Source organism: Pseudochaenichthys georgianus, chromosome 19 (assembly GCF_902827115.2).
Source record: "Pseudochaenichthys georgianus chromosome 19, fPseGeo1.2, whole genome shotgun sequence".
NCBI lineage: Eukaryota > Metazoa > Chordata > Actinopteri > Perciformes > Channichthyidae > Pseudochaenichthys > Pseudochaenichthys georgianus.
The window spans coordinates 1,262,777-1,280,932 of NC_047521.1; the positions used below are offsets into that span (position 1 = coordinate 1,262,777).

General features: G+C 44.3%; 1 protein-coding gene across 1 annotated transcript in view; it reads right to left on the reverse strand.

Moving 5' to 3' along the window:
- Positions 1–18,156, reverse strand: part of ryr2a (ryanodine receptor 2a (cardiac)) — a 321,872-nt gene that overhangs the window by 172,153 nt on the left and 131,563 nt on the right. The window contains exons 11-23 of the mRNA XM_034107043.2: positions 13,728–13,884; positions 13,176–13,340; positions 12,898–13,019; positions 10,120–10,303; positions 9,027–9,162; positions 8,340–8,435; positions 7,854–7,972; positions 7,324–7,457; positions 5,932–6,173; positions 5,153–5,345; positions 4,494–4,698; positions 4,256–4,360; positions 117–220 (exon numbers count right to left, since the gene is read on the reverse strand). Of these exons, the coding sequence (XP_033962934.1) occupies positions 117–220; positions 4,256–4,360; positions 4,494–4,698; positions 5,153–5,345; positions 5,932–6,173; positions 7,324–7,457; positions 7,854–7,972; positions 8,340–8,435; positions 9,027–9,162; positions 10,120–10,303; positions 12,898–13,019; positions 13,176–13,340; positions 13,728–13,884 (1,962 nt within the window). The remainder of the gene's footprint in view (positions 1–116; positions 221–4,255; positions 4,361–4,493; positions 4,699–5,152; positions 5,346–5,931; positions 6,174–7,323; positions 7,458–7,853; positions 7,973–8,339; positions 8,436–9,026; positions 9,163–10,119; positions 10,304–12,897; positions 13,020–13,175; positions 13,341–13,727; positions 13,885–18,156) is intronic.

Here is an 18,156-nt window from a genome sequence, read left to right on the forward strand (position 1 = left end):
AGTCAACTGCCTGGTCCACAGAACATCATTTGCTAATGTACAGTACAAGTATAACGTGTTAATGGTGGCACAGGTCAACATTTAAATTCATTGTTATTTAATGTCTGATATATTACTTGAGAGTCTCCAGAGACATCTGTAAGTTGTAGCTGCGTTCTTGTTCAGGAAGCTTTGAGAACTCGACCAGACAGGGGTGTTGCCGCTTGTTATCGTCTCGTACCTGAATCACACGGAAAAGAAAGAGCAACGGTTAGGGCAGAAAGAGAGCCTGCTGTGTGGCACCGCTCTCAGGACACAGAGAACCACGGGACGCCTGGAGGAATGGAGTCAAAGTAGAACTGGAGTTACGTCAATAACCCTGTTCTCTAATACGTTTCACTTCTGAGTGTTTGGGATTTGTAGTTTCTGAATATACTGCCATAGAACTGGGCAGCAACTGATGACCCTCTTGGGGCTGAGGCGGAGGTGGGTGAAACGGACTGACTGGATGGTTTGACAAATGACTGCAGAGACTGGGAAACGCTGTATTTAAAACACACTGTAATGACCTTAAGGTACACATTCAGCCTCAGCCTGTGAAGGAGGTGTACTTGAACACATGCAGTGGTTGATAATGAAAATAAACGGAACCTCACATGTTCTTTTATCTGTAACAGATTTTTACTTCCTCTTTTTTCCTGCCTGTTTTATTGTCTTTCCTGGCCTTATTAATTTCACCTACTTCAATTAGTATAATAATAATAAATTATATTTCTATAGCGCTTTTCTTGAACCCAAAGACGCTTTACATTTGGGAGGGAGGGTAGACAAACAAAACTAAAACAAAACTAAAAAGAAACAAAGAAACAAAACAAAACAGAAAAGCAGTCAGGAGGAAGTTGGTTGAGAGGGGGGGGGGGGGCTTATGGATACAGAGTTGAAGATGTGGGTTTTGAGGCGGGACTGGAACAGGGTGAGGGACTCAGACTCACGGATGTCTTGGGGGAGGGAGTTCCAGAGAAGGCTCTGTCCCCGAAGCTCCGGAGTTTGGCCTTGGGGATGGAAAGCAAACCGGCTGAGGTGGATCTGAGGGACCGGGGTGGATCTGAGAGACCGGGGTGGATCTGAGGGACCGGGGTGGTTGGTAGAGGATGAGGAGGTCAGTGAGGTAGGGGGGGCCAGATGGTGGAGGGCTTTGAAAGTGAGGACCAGGAGTTTGTAGTGGATGCGGTGTGAAACGGGGAGCCAGTGGAGTTCTTTGAGGACCGGGGTGATGTGATGCCATGATTTGGTGTGGGTGAGGAGTCTGGCGGCTGCGTTCTGGACACGCTGGAGTCCACTGAGGGATGTAGAGCTGATGCCGTAGAGGAGTGAGTTGCAATAGTCAAGGCGGGAGGAGATGAAGGCGTGAATGAGTCGCTCAGCTGCAGGGCGGGTGAGAGAGGGACGGAGTTTGGCAATATTGCGGAGGTGGAAAAATGAGGTTTTTACAACTTGACGGATGTGGGGCTCGAGGGAGAGGGTGGGGTCAAATATAACGCCACGGTTGCGTGCCTGGGTGGAGGGGGAAACAGGGGTGCCATCAATGGTGACTGTCAGGTTGGGGGTTTTGCTGAGGGTGGATTTGGAGCCGATGAGGAGGAGTTCCGTTTTATTGCTGTTGAGTTTGAGGAAGTTGTGTTGCATCCAGGATTTGATTGCAGTCACACAGGATTCGATGTGGGTGAGGGGGGGGGGGGGGTTGTGGGGGGATTTGGTGCTGAGGTAAATCTGTGTGTCGTCAGCGTAACAGTGAAAGTCCAAGTTGTATTGCCGGAGAATCTGACCAAGGGGGAGGATGTAGATGATGAAGAGGAGGGGCCCGAGTACTGAACCTTGGGGAACACCTTGGGTGACTGAAGCTGTGGCAGAGGAGTGGTTGTTGAGGGAGATGAAGTGGGATCTGTCGGAGAGGTAGGACTGGAGCCACCTGAGTGCAGTACCATCGATACCGATATCCTGTAATATATATATATATATATATATATATATAATATAATAATAATACATAGTATGTAATCACCTAACCCCCTGTCAGAGGTGGAAGAAGTACTCAGATCTAAAGTAAAAGTAGAAGTACCAGAGTGTAGGAATACTCTGTTACACTGTACACTGACACTAAGTACAATTCCTGCAATCAAATGTTACTCAAGTAAAAGTAGCAAAGTATTAGCATCAAAATATACTTAAAGTAGTGACAGTAAAAGTAGTCATTGTGCAGATTGGTCCATTTCAGAATAATATATATGATATGTTTTATAATGATTGATCCTGAAAGTGTTCTCAAAGCTGGTGAAGGTGCAGCGAGTCTGAATGACTTTGTAGACTGCAGGGTAGCTGGTGGATTTACTCCAGGTGGAACTAAAGTCTGATTTAAGACTAGTCTCACATCATTAAGACTAGAACAAAGACATTGAAATACTCAAGTACAAATCCCTCAAAATTGTACTTCAGTACAGCACTTGAGTAAATGTACTTAGTTGCTCTATTCCTCTGGGTACACCTGCACTTTAGTGCCTCACTGATTTAGCTTGTATCTCAGTCCTGCTTTCTGTTAGTCTTGGTCAGATCCTTGTAGTCCTTTGTAAGTGATCATGACGTTCTGTCCTGTTTTGCCTTGCCTTGTCTAGAAAGGTATTATCTGTTAAATGCTCACGTGTTCTGCATTTGGTTCCACTCTGCTCCCTCCACCCCCACGTCAGGACAGGGAGATACAGTTTCTGTGGAAACAGAGTGGTGTAATCTCTGATGTGCAGAGCACAGATGAGTAGCTAATGAGCAGGCTCTTAGTGCTGTCGTCTCATTCAGACCTGAAAGCAGATGTACTGAGAGACAGATTTAGCACATGGTGCGATGTTGCTGCTGTGAAAACACAATGAGCTGCACAGTTGGATAATAAACACAAGAAGACTGATTTGTGTTCTCTTACAGGCTGCATTGAAAGATTTCTAAAACTTAATTTGCTATTGAGGCTTTAATCTGAATTAATTATAACATTTAATACATTTTATCTTCAGTTTAATTGTATTTGGTAAAAAATGATGGTCTTTACTTTATACAGTATTCATCCACAATGTTCAGATACACGTTTATCATAAAAGGAGGAAACAGCTGGTGAAATTATAAATGTAGTTTCTGATTATTGTGTGAGCACAGGGAACAGGAACAAGGATGTCCAGCATACAGACTGATCTGAACCCACTCATTGGTTTATTCTCAACCTTATTGTTTCATTGATATCATTCCTGTGAGCATAGGAGATGATACTCACATGACACGTGTATTACAGCTTAGTGGAAGAAGGCCTGCCTTTCATTTAGTCAAAGTCAAAGTTCAATCTTCCAGTTTGTGTGTACAGACAGAGAGATCGAAATACCCACAATCCAGAATATAAAAAGAAATGTATATAAACATATACAAATATGTGTGCAAATATGTATATATAATATACATGTATTTCTCTGCATATGTAACCTTGTGTAGCTTTTACATGTATCTGAATGCATTTCATTCAGAGTTGTTTTGTGTTCAGGAAGATACGTCCCCAGCTGACCCAGAAAACACCACTCCGCTCCTCCGCTCCCTCCACTGGCTTCCGGTAACTGCTAGAATCCACTTCAAGACACTGGTACTAGCGTACCATGCTGCGAATGGATCTGGCCCTTCCTCCATCCAGGACATGGTGAAACCGTACACCCCAGCACGTGCACTCCGCTCTGCGTCAGCCAAACGACTCGCTGCACCCTCGCTGCGAGGGGGACCCAAGTTCCCATCAGCAGAAACACGTGGGTTTGCTATCCTGGCTCCAAGATGGTGGAATGAGCTCCCATTGACATCAGGACAGCAGAAAGCTTACACACCTTCCGGCGCAGACTGAAAACTCATCTCTTTCGACTCCACCTCGAGCGATAGAATTACTAACAAATAACTGCTAACAGAGCACTTATATACTAATAAAGGACTGGCTTCTCTAAAGCCAGTTGAGTAGCACTTGAAATACTTGGCTCTATGAAACCTGATGGACTTTATGATTCTGTTTTCTTCAAGGTTGTGTCTTCCTGGTCGAATGTACTTATTGTAAGTCGCTTTGGATAAAAGCGTCAGCTAAATGCAATGTAATGTTTAGAGTGCTTATTTACTTATTGAAACCTGAGATCAACATGTGACATTTCCATCAGACAAATATCAAACAGAAATAGGCGTGTAATGAGTGCTGATCTCTCTGTCTGATACTCACTGCCCCGTACGTCCAGCCCAGCTCTATCTTGTTCATCACCCACAGCTCATGGATGTTCTCTGCAAGCTTCTCTCTGATCCGCTCCAAGTGAGGGGGCAGCACAATCTACAAACACACACACACACACACACACACACACACACACACCCTAAATGAAGCAGGATGAAATAGCATCTCATAGTAAGGCAATGATTAACATGCTTTGATTTATTTTAATATGTGATTATGGTGTGAATACCTGGCTGGTGTCCACAGGGGTGGGGGTGAACGCTGCCTGGCTCATGGTGAGGGTGGGACCCAGCAGGTCTCTGGCTGCAGTCTGGTCCTGACTGGCCTCCAGCTTCAGCTTCTCCCTGGGCAGCACTGCCTCAAAGCAGGGGGCATAGCCCGGAGGAGGGAGGAACTTGAACTCCCCATGCCGACCCCCCAGGAGGAAGCGCACCCTGCAGTGGACAGGTGACAGGAGGAGAGATAGGGTTCAGAAGGAGTATGATTTCAACGTTGATACATTGGTTTAATTTAATGTCCTTAACACCAAAGAAGACATGCTGTTCAACCACAACACCAAGTAGGTTCACTTGAATGAATATTGTATAGGAAAAAATGTATATATGTACAAAAAAAACTTTTAGATACAAATACTATATACCAAATGAAGAAATGCACTAATCCCCTAATATAATTAGCAGGAAATAAGAAAATAATTGTTCATCTGGATAATAATTAACAGATGTGTAGCCTGTTATCCTAAGTGTAAAGGTGAGTATGTATTCTGCAAAAAGGTAATCTACCGTCTTTTTTGAATCTTTAGTTTTATGTTTAATGGTCCAACAATATAAGCTCTGCCATGAGGGGTGGGAACAAGTGTACTGTAAGTGTTTTCAGTGAAGCACTGACTTGACTCCGGCAGAGAAGCTGGCCACAGGGAAGAAGAGGCCGTCAGAGTTGAAGTTCTCGAACATGCCTTGCACCGGCTGGCCGTTGATCCTGAAGGAGATGCTGGGCACGCTGAGGTCCAGGCAGCAGCTCACCACGTCCTCGGCACTCAGGACGTGCTGGTTGGGTGAGCTGACAGTCCGTGCGATGCTGCCTGCACAGAGAACACAGGTTCACTTTGAGCATGCAACATGTGAGCATCTGAATGATTAATGTCCCATTTCAAAGCTTCTTTATGGACATCTGTTTGAAAGTCATCTCATGGAAGACCTTTAAACACTGCATCAATCATGTGATCGCTAAGAGTAAGCTCAGAGCCTTTTTCATGCACACATTAAGAATAACCCAGGGTTCAAATCAGCCCAGGGCTATACGGTTTACGTTACTGAGTTAAGTCTGCATTTAACTGGAGAACTTCCACCGTATACTATAATCCTTCAGCCACTTGTTCAGTCGAAAACAATACACCATAAGTGTGGCATCAAATGTGTTGTGTGAATAATTAACAACAGACTATGTGCAGTGAATGCTTCTTCTTGGTATGCAGTTTTATAATTAGCCTTTCCTAAGCTGTTCAGAAAAGATGTCCCCTAGCCAAACCTATTTGTGTTACCGTCATCTCTTTCAATACAAACACACACACACACACACACACACACACACACACACACACACACACACACACACACACACACACACACACACACACACACACACACACACACACACACAGACCCCACCTGACCAGAGATGGAGACCATCAAAGCCATAGGAGTAAAGGTCATCGCCCACCCCGTTGCCCCCCCACCCCTCGCCCCCACTGGGGTAGGGAGCGTAGCCGCTGGTGTTGGCCCAGCCCACTCTGAGGTGAGAAGCCTCCGCTGTGACAAACGGCAGCGCCTGATCCACGATCAGCTCGTAGTACCACTTCCTGTACTGAGCGGAGCCGTCACTGACACCCAGGAAGATGTTGGGACGCATGCTGTAGGGAGATGAAGCAGATGAGAGGCTGTCAATGATCGGACTGAACATGACCTCAGGATTTGTCGTTGTTTGTTATTTTTGTAGCGTTTTTTGTTTTACTGTGGTCATCATAAGCTCTTATTCATTCATATTATCAGAGTACTCTAATATCCTGTAGGGAATTGGGATCCATGACAGTTGCTAATACAATGAAACATAAAGAACATTTTATATAAATATGTATAAAGATAAGAAGTGGAAGTAAGATGTGCAATAAAAAGATGCTAAATAAAACAAATATATTTATATCAAACGTGAGAAATAAAATGTTTAATACCAAATAGAATGATTGTTTTTAATTAAAAATAATAAGTTAAAGACCAGGTTTAAGATAATAGGACAGGGCTCGACATTAAGGATTGCCCGAGGGCCCGGGGCCATCTAGTATCTAGCTCGGGCAATGAAGCCTCACCTGCTGGGTGCCCGATCGGGCAATCTATTATGCCAGTATCATGCAGCTCGCGTGATAGCTGCTCGGGTCTGCTCGGTCAGCTTCCGGATGAGGAGGCATTCGTTGGACCAACTTACAGTAGATAACATTACAAGCATTTTTAACAGGGGCCATAATAGTGTAAATAATGTTTGCTTTGGCAGTTATAACTGAATGTAATGTTTTCTACTTGTTTCCATCTGGGAAGGCGTTTGCCTTCATCAGATGGAGTGTCTTGACCAACAACTTAAATATTTCTTATAGCTATGCAGGGCATGCAAGCGAGCAAACACAAACAAGAACAAACAAACAAGTGAAATGAAGAATACAATTGTACAATATAATATTGTGGTGGTTCATCTTATAATTCAGTCTAGAGAATGCACCAGACAGCATCTAAGACCTGCAAACATCTACATTTTCTAGGGGGAGGCCCCCTAAACCCTTCGTGTGTCATTTCGTCCGCGCGCATTTTTCAGGGCAATCTCTATTGGGCTCAGGGCCATCTGTACATCAGCTTAGATCTCCCAAAATCCTTAATGTCATGCACTGTAGAATGTGTTGTAATCATCTCGTTTTTAGCGTGTGTGTGTGTGTGTGTGTGTGTGTGTGTGTGTGTGTGTGTGTGTGTGTGTGTGTGTGTGTGTGTGTGTGTGTGTGTGTGCGTGTGTGTGTATACCTGCTTACGTGGTTGATCAGGCGTGTCTGCAGCAGCAGGTCCCTCCCTGGCAGCAGGTTGTCACAGATCAGGTGCTGGTTGGAGCGCACTGCCACACCGTGACACACACACAGAGAACACAACACATCCAGAACCTGGACGGTACACACAAGCCAGATATGTCAGTGTTTTAAAATACATTACTGTTACAATACCAACACACATAACATCCAGCACACACAGATTGACGTGCAGGACTCTTGATGGGTTTGAGTGATTCAGCTCTATTCCTTTGTCTTGAGGAATGTCTGTTGTTATCTGGCCCTGAGTGCCTTTCAGGAATTTAACACACTATGTTCTATTTGACAGAGTTAAGAAACATGACTAAATGTTGAAATCGCTGCTCTGTTCTTCTGTCTGTCCTCTCTGCCTCCGGGTCGGCCCACAGACTGCTGGGAGCGCTTCACACCACACACGACTATCCATGGGAACTTGTACACATAAACTGCACATGTCTACGTACACAATGCGGACCGAGTAGGTGTCTGTACCTTGTAGTTACGCCCATGCTTGTCCAGCAGAGATATAATGGATTTGATGTGTCCCTCTTTGATTATGTTCAGTGCCTCAGGACTCTCCACCAGCACGCAGTGAAGCACCTCGAGTATACCTAGAAGTACAACACATGTCGAGTAAGAACGAAGTCTGCATGTGTACAGAAAGCATTTACACTAGGGTCCATATTCACAAATCATCCTTAGAACTTCTGACTGGTCAAGACTCTTATATTCTATGAGTAAGTCACAAAGAGCTTTAGTGACTCACAACCAGTCAGCTGTGCGCCTCAGTGTTGGAATGGTGCAATATGATATTACAATGGAAAGAGTAGGTAAGGATCCAATCAGTCTGCAGAACTATACAATCTCAACTCGTCAAAAACAGATTGGCTTTCTGCCCCTATAACATATTCACAATAATGACCAGAGGTCTTTCACCTGCAACATTATCACTGTTTCCATAGAGATATGCTGACCTACCAGAAGAGGCCTCCAGTCTCTCCAGTCTGCTGATGAGCCAGTCCAAAGAGCCAGAGAACTGAGCACAGTTCTTCCTGTTCCCTCGGATCAGTGCCGCTGAGGAGACAGGAGAGGAGGACGGTAACCACATCGCTGCAGACACTTCTCTCTATTCCTATGTCCTTGTTCATCTCCGTCCCCTCATTACAACACTATTGATTTGTAACCTAATCTTTCCACTTAGACAACATTTAAGTGATATCACTATCAAAACCAGAACACTTTAATGTTCCTGTAGGGAATTCAGTTTCATGGCAGTTGCTCCTTTTAAGAATGAAATTAAATAATAAAATATAAAGTAGAATTAAAACAACTTTAACGAAACCTAAAGAAAGTTAAAGAAATGAAGTTAGTTAAACAAACATGAGAGGGTAAAATAAAAAGACTATTACAAAACTACATTTGTTGATTTATTTACTCAACAAACGTTGATTTATGCATAAGAAATTAAAGTACAACGGTAAATACGATATGAATTTCAATTGTGTTTATTTTCATTACTTACAGCACTTTGTAAAATCAGGCTAAGGATGGTAGAAATGTGTTGCAATAATGTTGTTTCCAGTGTGTGTGTGTGTGTGTGTGTGTGTGTGTGTGTGTGTGTGTGTGTGTGTGTGTGTGTGTGTGTGTGCACGTGCGTGCGTGTACCCAGTAGCTGGTAGAGGGAGTTGAGGATGGAGCTCCAGGCCTCTCCAGCCTCTCTTCCTACGGCCTCAGCGAAATGAGCTGCACTGCTGTAGCCGTGGAGACGGTCGATGCACTCCAGCACCAGGCTGACCATGCCCTGCACACACACACACACACACACACACACACACACACACACACACACACACACACACACACACACACACACACACACACACACACACACACACACACACACACACACACACACACACACACACACACACACACACACACACACACACACACACACACACACACACACACACACACACACACACACAGAGGGATGCATTCACTGGCAGATTGTGATGCACATCCTTATGGAGATGATGTGGACAAGAGACACAGAGAGCATGGCAGTACCTTCACAGCTGCAGGTAAAGGAGAGAAAGGCTACACTCTGAAACACTTGGTAGTCTTGAGGACTCTCGACACACTGACCCAACATGTGCACTGTCCGCGTGAGGAATGTAGATCACAGTACCAGAACACTGGTATTGATGCAAATGACACAGTATCCTTATAGCTCAGTTGAGACATAAAGGTTTTACGTGTGATATATTTTAAAATGTTATCTTTAAAAATAACTGATTAAGAAAACCTCCTGACATATATACAGAGAAAACATTGATCCATGATTAAAAGACAGTGACTGATAAAACAACCATGTTATGGGACTTTCAATGAAGTGTCAATAAGGGACGTGTCATGGCATAATCCTAATGTCACATGTGACTGTGAGTGGAACAGTAGGCTGTGTGTGACCTTGTATAGTTATTAAACATCTGGTGTTCAGATCAGGAGGTCACAGGTTCAAACCCCACTGCAGTCAGCATGTCGTTGTGTCTCTGAGACACTTCACCCCACAGTATTGGGTATGTAAGTCGCTTTGGATTAAAGCCCAACAAGTGACATGTCATGTAAAAAGAAATCCCACTTGATGGGTCAATTCATGGGTACACACACACACACACACACACACACACACACACACACACACACACACACACACACACACACACACACACACACACACACACACACACACTACCTCTTCCTGAAAGAGGTTCTGCCGGTTCTTCAGAGCTCTCAGGCGGTTCTGCTTGTCTTCATGTTCCAGATGATCTCCAGGCGGTTGGAAGTAGCCAATCAGATCCTGCAGACTCAGACTGACCGAGTCTATTAGAAGATCGAGACTGGAGCCCTTCCCCTTTTTCCTTAATGTGTCCAGACCCCTGGAGCATACAGAGTATTAGAATTCATAGTACAAACCTAAATCATGAACATTTTGCCTCATTACAAATAATTACACTGGGATTCAGATTTCCACCAAAGGTCATATATAAAGGAGGTTTATGGAATCCCTATGCCGTTTTAAACCAGTTCACCTTAAATTGCTGATTTAAAGTCTATACTTATTAAATGTCCTTAAAGGTGGGGTAGGTCATTTTGGAGAAACCAGCTCGAGTGGCTAGAATCTGAAAATACACAGCCGGAACAAATCTGCCACTTCCTCACAGAGCCCCTCCTCCAACACACACAACGCGCACATGACCAATGAGGGTACGAGATAAGTCTGTGCCCAGATGGAAGGCTGACAGGCAGGTAGGCCATCCAGTTACTTTAGCCGGGCCGGCTCAGATGATTGGTCGTGCTTTTTACAGCGCCACGGCTTCCAGAGATGATATTTTTGTATGTATTTTTTGTCAAAGCACTTAACATCCCGATAGCAATGAATATCTTAAGAGCATTCCATGGAATATAACAAAAAGTGTATCTCAAGCCAGTTTCTGAAACTTACCTACCCCAGCTGTGACAAGGTTTTCCCCCATCATCCAAACCCATCAATTTGAGTAAATATTGTCCCCTTGAAAACCGTTACTGAACTGATTTTGGATATTTGTACTTTGATAACCATTAATCCTTCAATGTTGACCATTTTCTGGATCTTCTCTGGGATTCTTCAAGTCCCGCCAAATGATGGGTGACGTCATTGCGGGCACAGCGCTCCAGCTGCACCGTCCAGGATCCCAGCTTCTGCATGTAAACCTTTATATATATACAGTCAGATGTAAACGCACGACGGCGCACACAGCAGCAAGCTCAGACAGCGATGACAGGTTAATGTTGAACGTGTCTGAGAGCTCATATGAGGCTGAAGGATCGGTTTATGTTGTATCTGTTAGAAGTTTAGGAATGAGGTGCGTCAATATGGGCGATCATATGGGACTCTCGACCGGCCCACTTCGGTACCGCTAGTAAATTGTCAACGGTGGGAGTGGGGGATGTGCTAGTGACTTATCCGACCGGCCCACTTCGGTACCGGCCCATCGGGATTCGTCCCGATGGCCAGTCCGCCACTGCACCCAGCCCACGTAAACTGTCAACGGGGGAGCCTCGCTGCGGGGAAACGGTGGACCTCGTGTCCCGATCGGAGTGGGAATAATAATAATAATTGTGAGGGATTAATTTTGTCTTTACTTTAGATATTTGACCTTTCGGCCTGTTGACGTTTTACGACCGAAGCCGAAGTCTGTTATCTGTCTGAAGGAATGGGAAGTTTCACCTATTGCTGACCTTACCAGTTTAATGACCGGTCAACTCTCGGTCACAAGAGCCATAGAGTGATAAGTGATTCAGTACCTCCAGGTGTTCCAGATGCCTCTCCCAATATGTGGGTGGACTCCCTGGAAACTGGTTAAAAGGTCAACATTGATGAGAGGGTGATTCAGAATTGACATGACAACCCACCCGTGCACTCAGAACTTTCTGCTGCTGTGACTTGTGATATGAATTCTCGGGCCGATGCTTGTATTAAACTACCAGTGTTTGACATCAGAACTCCTGCTCGTCCTGGGTCTCCTTCGTGAGTCGGTGACTCCCACTGCATTGCTACACAGAAGTGTCCCTTACAATAATCATAATCCGTGCATTTTATCCATTCATGTCCCCAACATTGTGGTAAAAAAACACACGTTTAATCCACGTTGGTGTACAACTACAAAAAGCATCGGTTTGTTTTCTCATCAGGAAATGCAGACCGGCTCAAACAAATGATTTTTAATCATCATCCTCACGATCATTTAATGTATCATATGTCGCCGAATTGACATGAAAGCACTGACACATATGAATATACTGTAGTCAACTTCATTAAAACGTTATTAACGTGCCTAAACTCAGTAATTCACCATTTCTACGCATGACAACACACGTTGTCCGTGTTTGGCTCTCTCGCCGCACAGTGAAGCGTTCCCGCATTGACGTCACTTCCGGCTTCGCCCAAAACTTCAAAATGAGTCGAAGGAATTTCCCCGCGATGTTCGAAATTATTGATATTTATCGGAACGGTATCGCACCTTCTTTTTTAAGCTGACGGTTGGAGATGACTAGTAGCAGCTGTTGGGAGGCTGTCAGGCTCGTTAAGGGAGTTCTGCTGACTGATGCATTATCTCTTGCTTCTTTTCCACATGAGTTGTCTTTTAAGAAAGGAATCTTTGTTGTGACCATTTTCTCAGTTTGCAATGTGAAGTAAGATATGGTAGAAAATACGTAGGAAGTAGAAAATGTTTGTGCCTCAGCATCATGGCATTTTACTGCATTACTGTAAGTTGAATGTTTACATGTAAATGTCTGATTTTATGGAAGCCCTGAAAAGCAGTAAGAACAAATATATTCAAGTCAACCGAGGCCAAAATTAAATATATATTTAAGCTTAAGTTTCAGGGCATTAACAATCATCGTGCTTCTTTTGATTTTAAACCCACTTGCAGAACTACTTGCTTCGATAACTCACAGTATGATTACGATGTGTGTGTGGGGTCATCACCTGATGAAGAGGTGGAACAGGAACACAGTGCTGCGGATGACTCTGGCAGAGCGACTCTCCTCGTGTTGAGACCGAGACAGCGTCAGCCCGTCGTCCATGTGGCCCTCATGGTGCATGATGGCCTGAAACAAGAGGACGCTCTCTAACTCACCTCAACTTTAATTATCACACTGAATGTATCCAATTATAGTATACTTCAAAGAAATGAGAAAAGATACTGTAAGACTATTGTTAAAACCTTCATTAAAACCTGCAGTATAGTTGAATGCAACAAGCACCTTTCTCTGTACACCCCCCATGCGTGCACACTTGGCATCAACAGTCTGGTATGTGAGCCACAGGCTGGTGTCGACATGTTGGATGTAACACACAGAGTCGCCATATTTAATGTCAGGAGCACCCATCCCATCCACCTCCTTCTTCACTCCTGGGTCCAGCTTTTCCTGTGGGAGTGAAATAGAGAGGGGAAAATGTATACCGCAATTAATATGAAATACAACTTAAATAAGAGGCACAGGGCTGCTTTAATGTCCTTTTTACTATTCCACATTCCAAATCAGGCTTGGTTGCACTTGACCTTGACTAAACTACTAATAATATTAATAGATTACATTTTTATAGCGCCTTTCAAGGGACCCAAGGCCACTTTCCATGGTTTAAGGACAGACACAAAAACAAGTAGGGACAATAATAAAGTATAAATGAATCAATAGCAGGGGGTGTGAGGGGTTAGCGGTCACAGGCCATGGTGAACAGGGGAGTGTGTAATGATGGCTTTAAGATGCAAGGGAACATTACGGCCATGACAGTGCTGTGAATGATGACTGTACCTTGGAGGACCTTAAGCAGAAGGCTGTAGACTTGACATCAGCTTTCTCTTTGTCCATCAGCAGCAGGGATTTGTCTTCTATCAGACTCAGATACTTCCCTGTGGTCACGTGTCTCAGTCTGAACGGCTGACCCCAGCGGATGTGACTCCCACTCCACCTGGACGGAAGCAGTCAGAGATGTAAATACTAGATGTAGAATTAGATATCATATAAATCCAAATGGCTGACACCCTGTTGGGTTTACGATATACCTCCAAGCTTCATGCTACCTACTACATTTCATACACACAGGTGAAACTTAAATGAGCGACTAACAGACATTACAAATCATGAATAACCTAGGTCAAGGGAAAAGTGGGCGATTTACAAAACGACGTATAAAACCTCTGCACTCAAGTAAGTGTCACTGAGGCTGCACTTATAAACATGGACAAATGACAATGTGTTAAGTTGTTGCCGATAATACAAAAACAACTGTTCATATGCTAAACACCATAGCCCTACCCGTTCTCAAGGTCACTGGATGCATGCCCTCTGAATGTTTATAGTCAAAGTCATAAATGAATTCCCTAATTCCCTTGCAAAGATATTGCAAAATATACCACACAATAGCAAGAGGACTGACTTCTCATCTGATTATCTGCATTGTTGTTTTTGTGTGTGTTTGTTTGTTTGTTTTCAGAATGGGATGATGTTATCATTGTCCTCTATATAGCCCTATAGTGATGTCTGTGGACATGGCAGATTCCATGCTACGCGTGATGCCGGTAGCTATAGAGGTGCTGATGGGGAGCGCAGGTGGTATGCCAGAAATGGAGCCAGAAAAACTGGCAGCAATTCAGAACACTCATGGCATCATGGCAGGGCTAAGAGGAGGGCAGGAAGAGGGCACATATTGAGAGGCCGTCTGACAGGAGTAGAGCTCAGACTGACCTTTAGTTAGTGCCACAGATATTCAGTAAATTGTTATCATCTGACAGCCTAGAGACTCTGCGTCCACCCAGCCTGCTTCTAGCAGCAGGCAGCTGCTAGAAGCAGAGACAGTTAGCAATGCAGCTAGCTGAATAACAGAATGGAGCATATCGCTGCTGAAGAGCCAGAACAATCTCATTGGGTCATAATAGACTGCCAATATTCTTTACAATCTTTACAGCCTGTTTTATTTCTCCCATGTGGCAAAAGATAACTATTTCAGTTTTAAATATTGTACTGTATGGATGAATGGAGAATATGTTGCAGAAGCTAAATGAGAAGCCTGGAGGCTAATGTTCATTAGCTCCAGCACACAGTGCTGTGCAGTCTAGAAGCAGCAAGGCTGCCAGACTTCAGCTCTTTAAGATATGTACAGATATGTGTCTGCCATGTGTCAAAAACAATCTATAGTTTGTTTACTTCTGAGTTCTTGTGATTGTGACTTGCTTTATTTAATAGCAGATTAAATTCATATAATTAATTATGACTGGAAGAAATGTTGTTTGGCTATTTCAAAGCCCTGAGATTCTCCGTGCTCGATATGTGTCAGCGCTGAATGGAACACTTGGAACAGACCCATTATTAATGTTAACGCCATGTCCATGGGCGGACTGGCCGTCTGTAGAATCTGGAAAACCACAGAACGGCCAGTTGTCAAGGGCCGTTGACGGCCGGCCCTTTTAAAAACAATTGTTTAACATTATCATTTAAGTTGCGCTGGCGGCCGACAGAGGGCGACAGCAGCCGCTAATGCAGTTGTGTGGTTCTTATCTGTCAAATAATCACACACGAAGAAGAAAAAAGTCCGGTCAGAGAGGCTATAGCTGCAGTCGCATAGTCCAAAAATCAGCTCCTATCGTCTAACCCTATCGTCTATTCCTTGACCTCTGCTCTGAGTGAAAGGTCACGGGGTTAAGGGATAGTGGATAGGAGAATTCAAAAGGACTTAGGAGAAGAGACTGCTGTACTTTAGAGAATCAGAATGCACTTTCACTATCCGACGTGTTTATGATGCGCCAGCGGACGTCCTGAATGTGCGTCTGCTGCTGTGGGGAAACCATGGAAACCACAGTTTTCTATACAGCGGACTACAACATGGATGTTTAATAAGAACGAGGGACTACTGTGAACTCATCTAGAGACTCTGCACCGTGCTCTGATGCTGCTGCTTTGCTTTATGAACGTGGACAACAGAGAAACATATTCTTCAGGACCAAAGTTGGAATTGAAATAAAAAAGGAAAGTGAAACTTCTGCTCGTCCCCCTCTCCCTCCGGTCCACATTAATACAAATGATCCCAATACATATGATTGTATGAACTAAAGATCTTAAAATCAATACAGATGTATTTATTATAAACGTTAGTCCTTAACATCTATCACTGTGTATATCACCATTCAAACATCTTTTAGAAGTTGAACAAACCCCACACAGCTCAGTAAAGACTGAAATGTTGACTTTATTTGATCATTTCAGTAAAAACTAACGTTCATATTTCTCTCTTTGATTATAATACTGATGAACGTTCAAAACAAAGCACTTTGTAACTTACCACATACGTTTTAAAATGCTTAATAAGCACCGTAACTTTCATGATATCATTTCTCCGTCATAATCGGTTGTTTCTGTGAACGGCCGACTGTTGTGTGACGGCAAATGCTGCGGCTGCAATGCATTGTGGGGCAGCATTTTCTCCTCTCCTTTCGGTGAGGGAGATCCAGTGGTTCCTAAGCTAAAGGAGGTGATAAAGGAAGTTTGAAACCTCCTTTCCTATATATTATACCAGTGGTTCCCAAACGGTGTGAGGCAAGTCCGGGTGTGCCGTGGGATTTTGTGACAACCATACGTTATTATTGCAATATACAACTACACAAAAATAATTATTTTTTTATTTACTATATCAGCACTTTGTATGCACTCATTTCATAATACAGAGGCAAAGTCTATACCTAAAAACTATTATTTAAAAAAAATCCTCACAGAACCCCATATTTCGCTGTTAACGCAGTTGCACAGGTGGGAATTATAAGACCGTGACACATCAACGGCTGAAGGACAACATTAAAACAGAGAAACACGGAAGAGGGAAAATGGAGCGCTTTCTTGTGCGGAGCAAACCACCAACCACCAGAGCAGAGACTGCCGACAACCCACCACCGAAAGAAAAGAGGTCAGCAGACAGTATCATGAAAGTGACCTGTCTTATGGCTTCAGTTGGACCGGGGATGTCAACAACCCTCAGCCCGAGTGCGTCGTCTGTCGGGAGAAGTTAGCTAATGCGAACATGGTTCCAAGCAAGCTGAAGAGGCACTTGGAAACCAAACACCTCTTCCATGTTCAGAGAAACTTGGCCTACTTCAAAAGAGCGCGGGATCTGAACCAGAGGCAGCAAGACCGTTTGTTGGATTGTGTGAAAGTGTCTGAAAAGGTAATGGAGGCTAGTTACGTGCTAGCGGAGCTCATTGCAAAGCAGAAGAAACCTCACACAATAGCGGAGACACTCATTCTCCCCGCTTGCAAACAAATTGCAGGTGTCATGCTGGGTCCAGATGCCGCAAATGAGCCATCCAAAGTGCCGTCGTCTGATAATACAGTCAAAAGAAGAATGGACGACATGTCAGAAGACATTGAGCAACATCTGACAGAGAAACTGCAGGCGAGCGGCAGATTTTCCTACAAATAGACGAATCCACTGACATAAGTGGGGCTGCCCCACTTATGGCAAACGTCAGATATGTTGATGCTGACTCTATCAAAGAGACGTTTTTCTTCTGCAAAGAAATGGAAAGCCATACTACGGAAGAAGAAATATTCAGGGGAACTAATAACTATTTAAAAGAGAACAGTCTGACCTGGAATATGTGCGTCAGTCTTTTCACAGATGGTGCAGCAAGCATGACGGGGAGAGTGAAAGGATGTATTGCTAAGGTGAGAGCACAAAACCCACATATCGTGACAAACCACTGCATGTTGCATCGAGAGGCATTCGTTGCCAACACCATGCCCCCGGAGTCGACTGAGCTGCTGAGTCAGGCTGTGCAGATGGTGAATTACTTCAAATCAAGGCCCCTGAAATCTCGCCTCTTCTCCCAGCTGGGCGCCGAGATGGGAGCCGACCACCAAAGCCTGATCCTCCACACAGAGGTACGTTGGCTGTCACGGGGGAAAGTCCTATCCCGACTTTATGAGCTTCGGGAAGAGCTTTTGGAGTTTTCATGTGAACACGCTGTCCCACATAAAGACAAGCTCCAGGCTGGCTCACCTCGCAGACATATGTGGGCATCTCAACGAGTTAAACGCCAAGCTTCAGGGCAGGAATGAAAACATTGTATCATCCACAGACAAGATTCGGGGGTTTATGGGCAAACTTCTCCTGTGGCGCGAGGCTTTGGAACAGGGCTCCATGGACATGTTCCCGCTGGCATCAGCAGCTAGGGAGCGCGCTGTTAGCCGAACA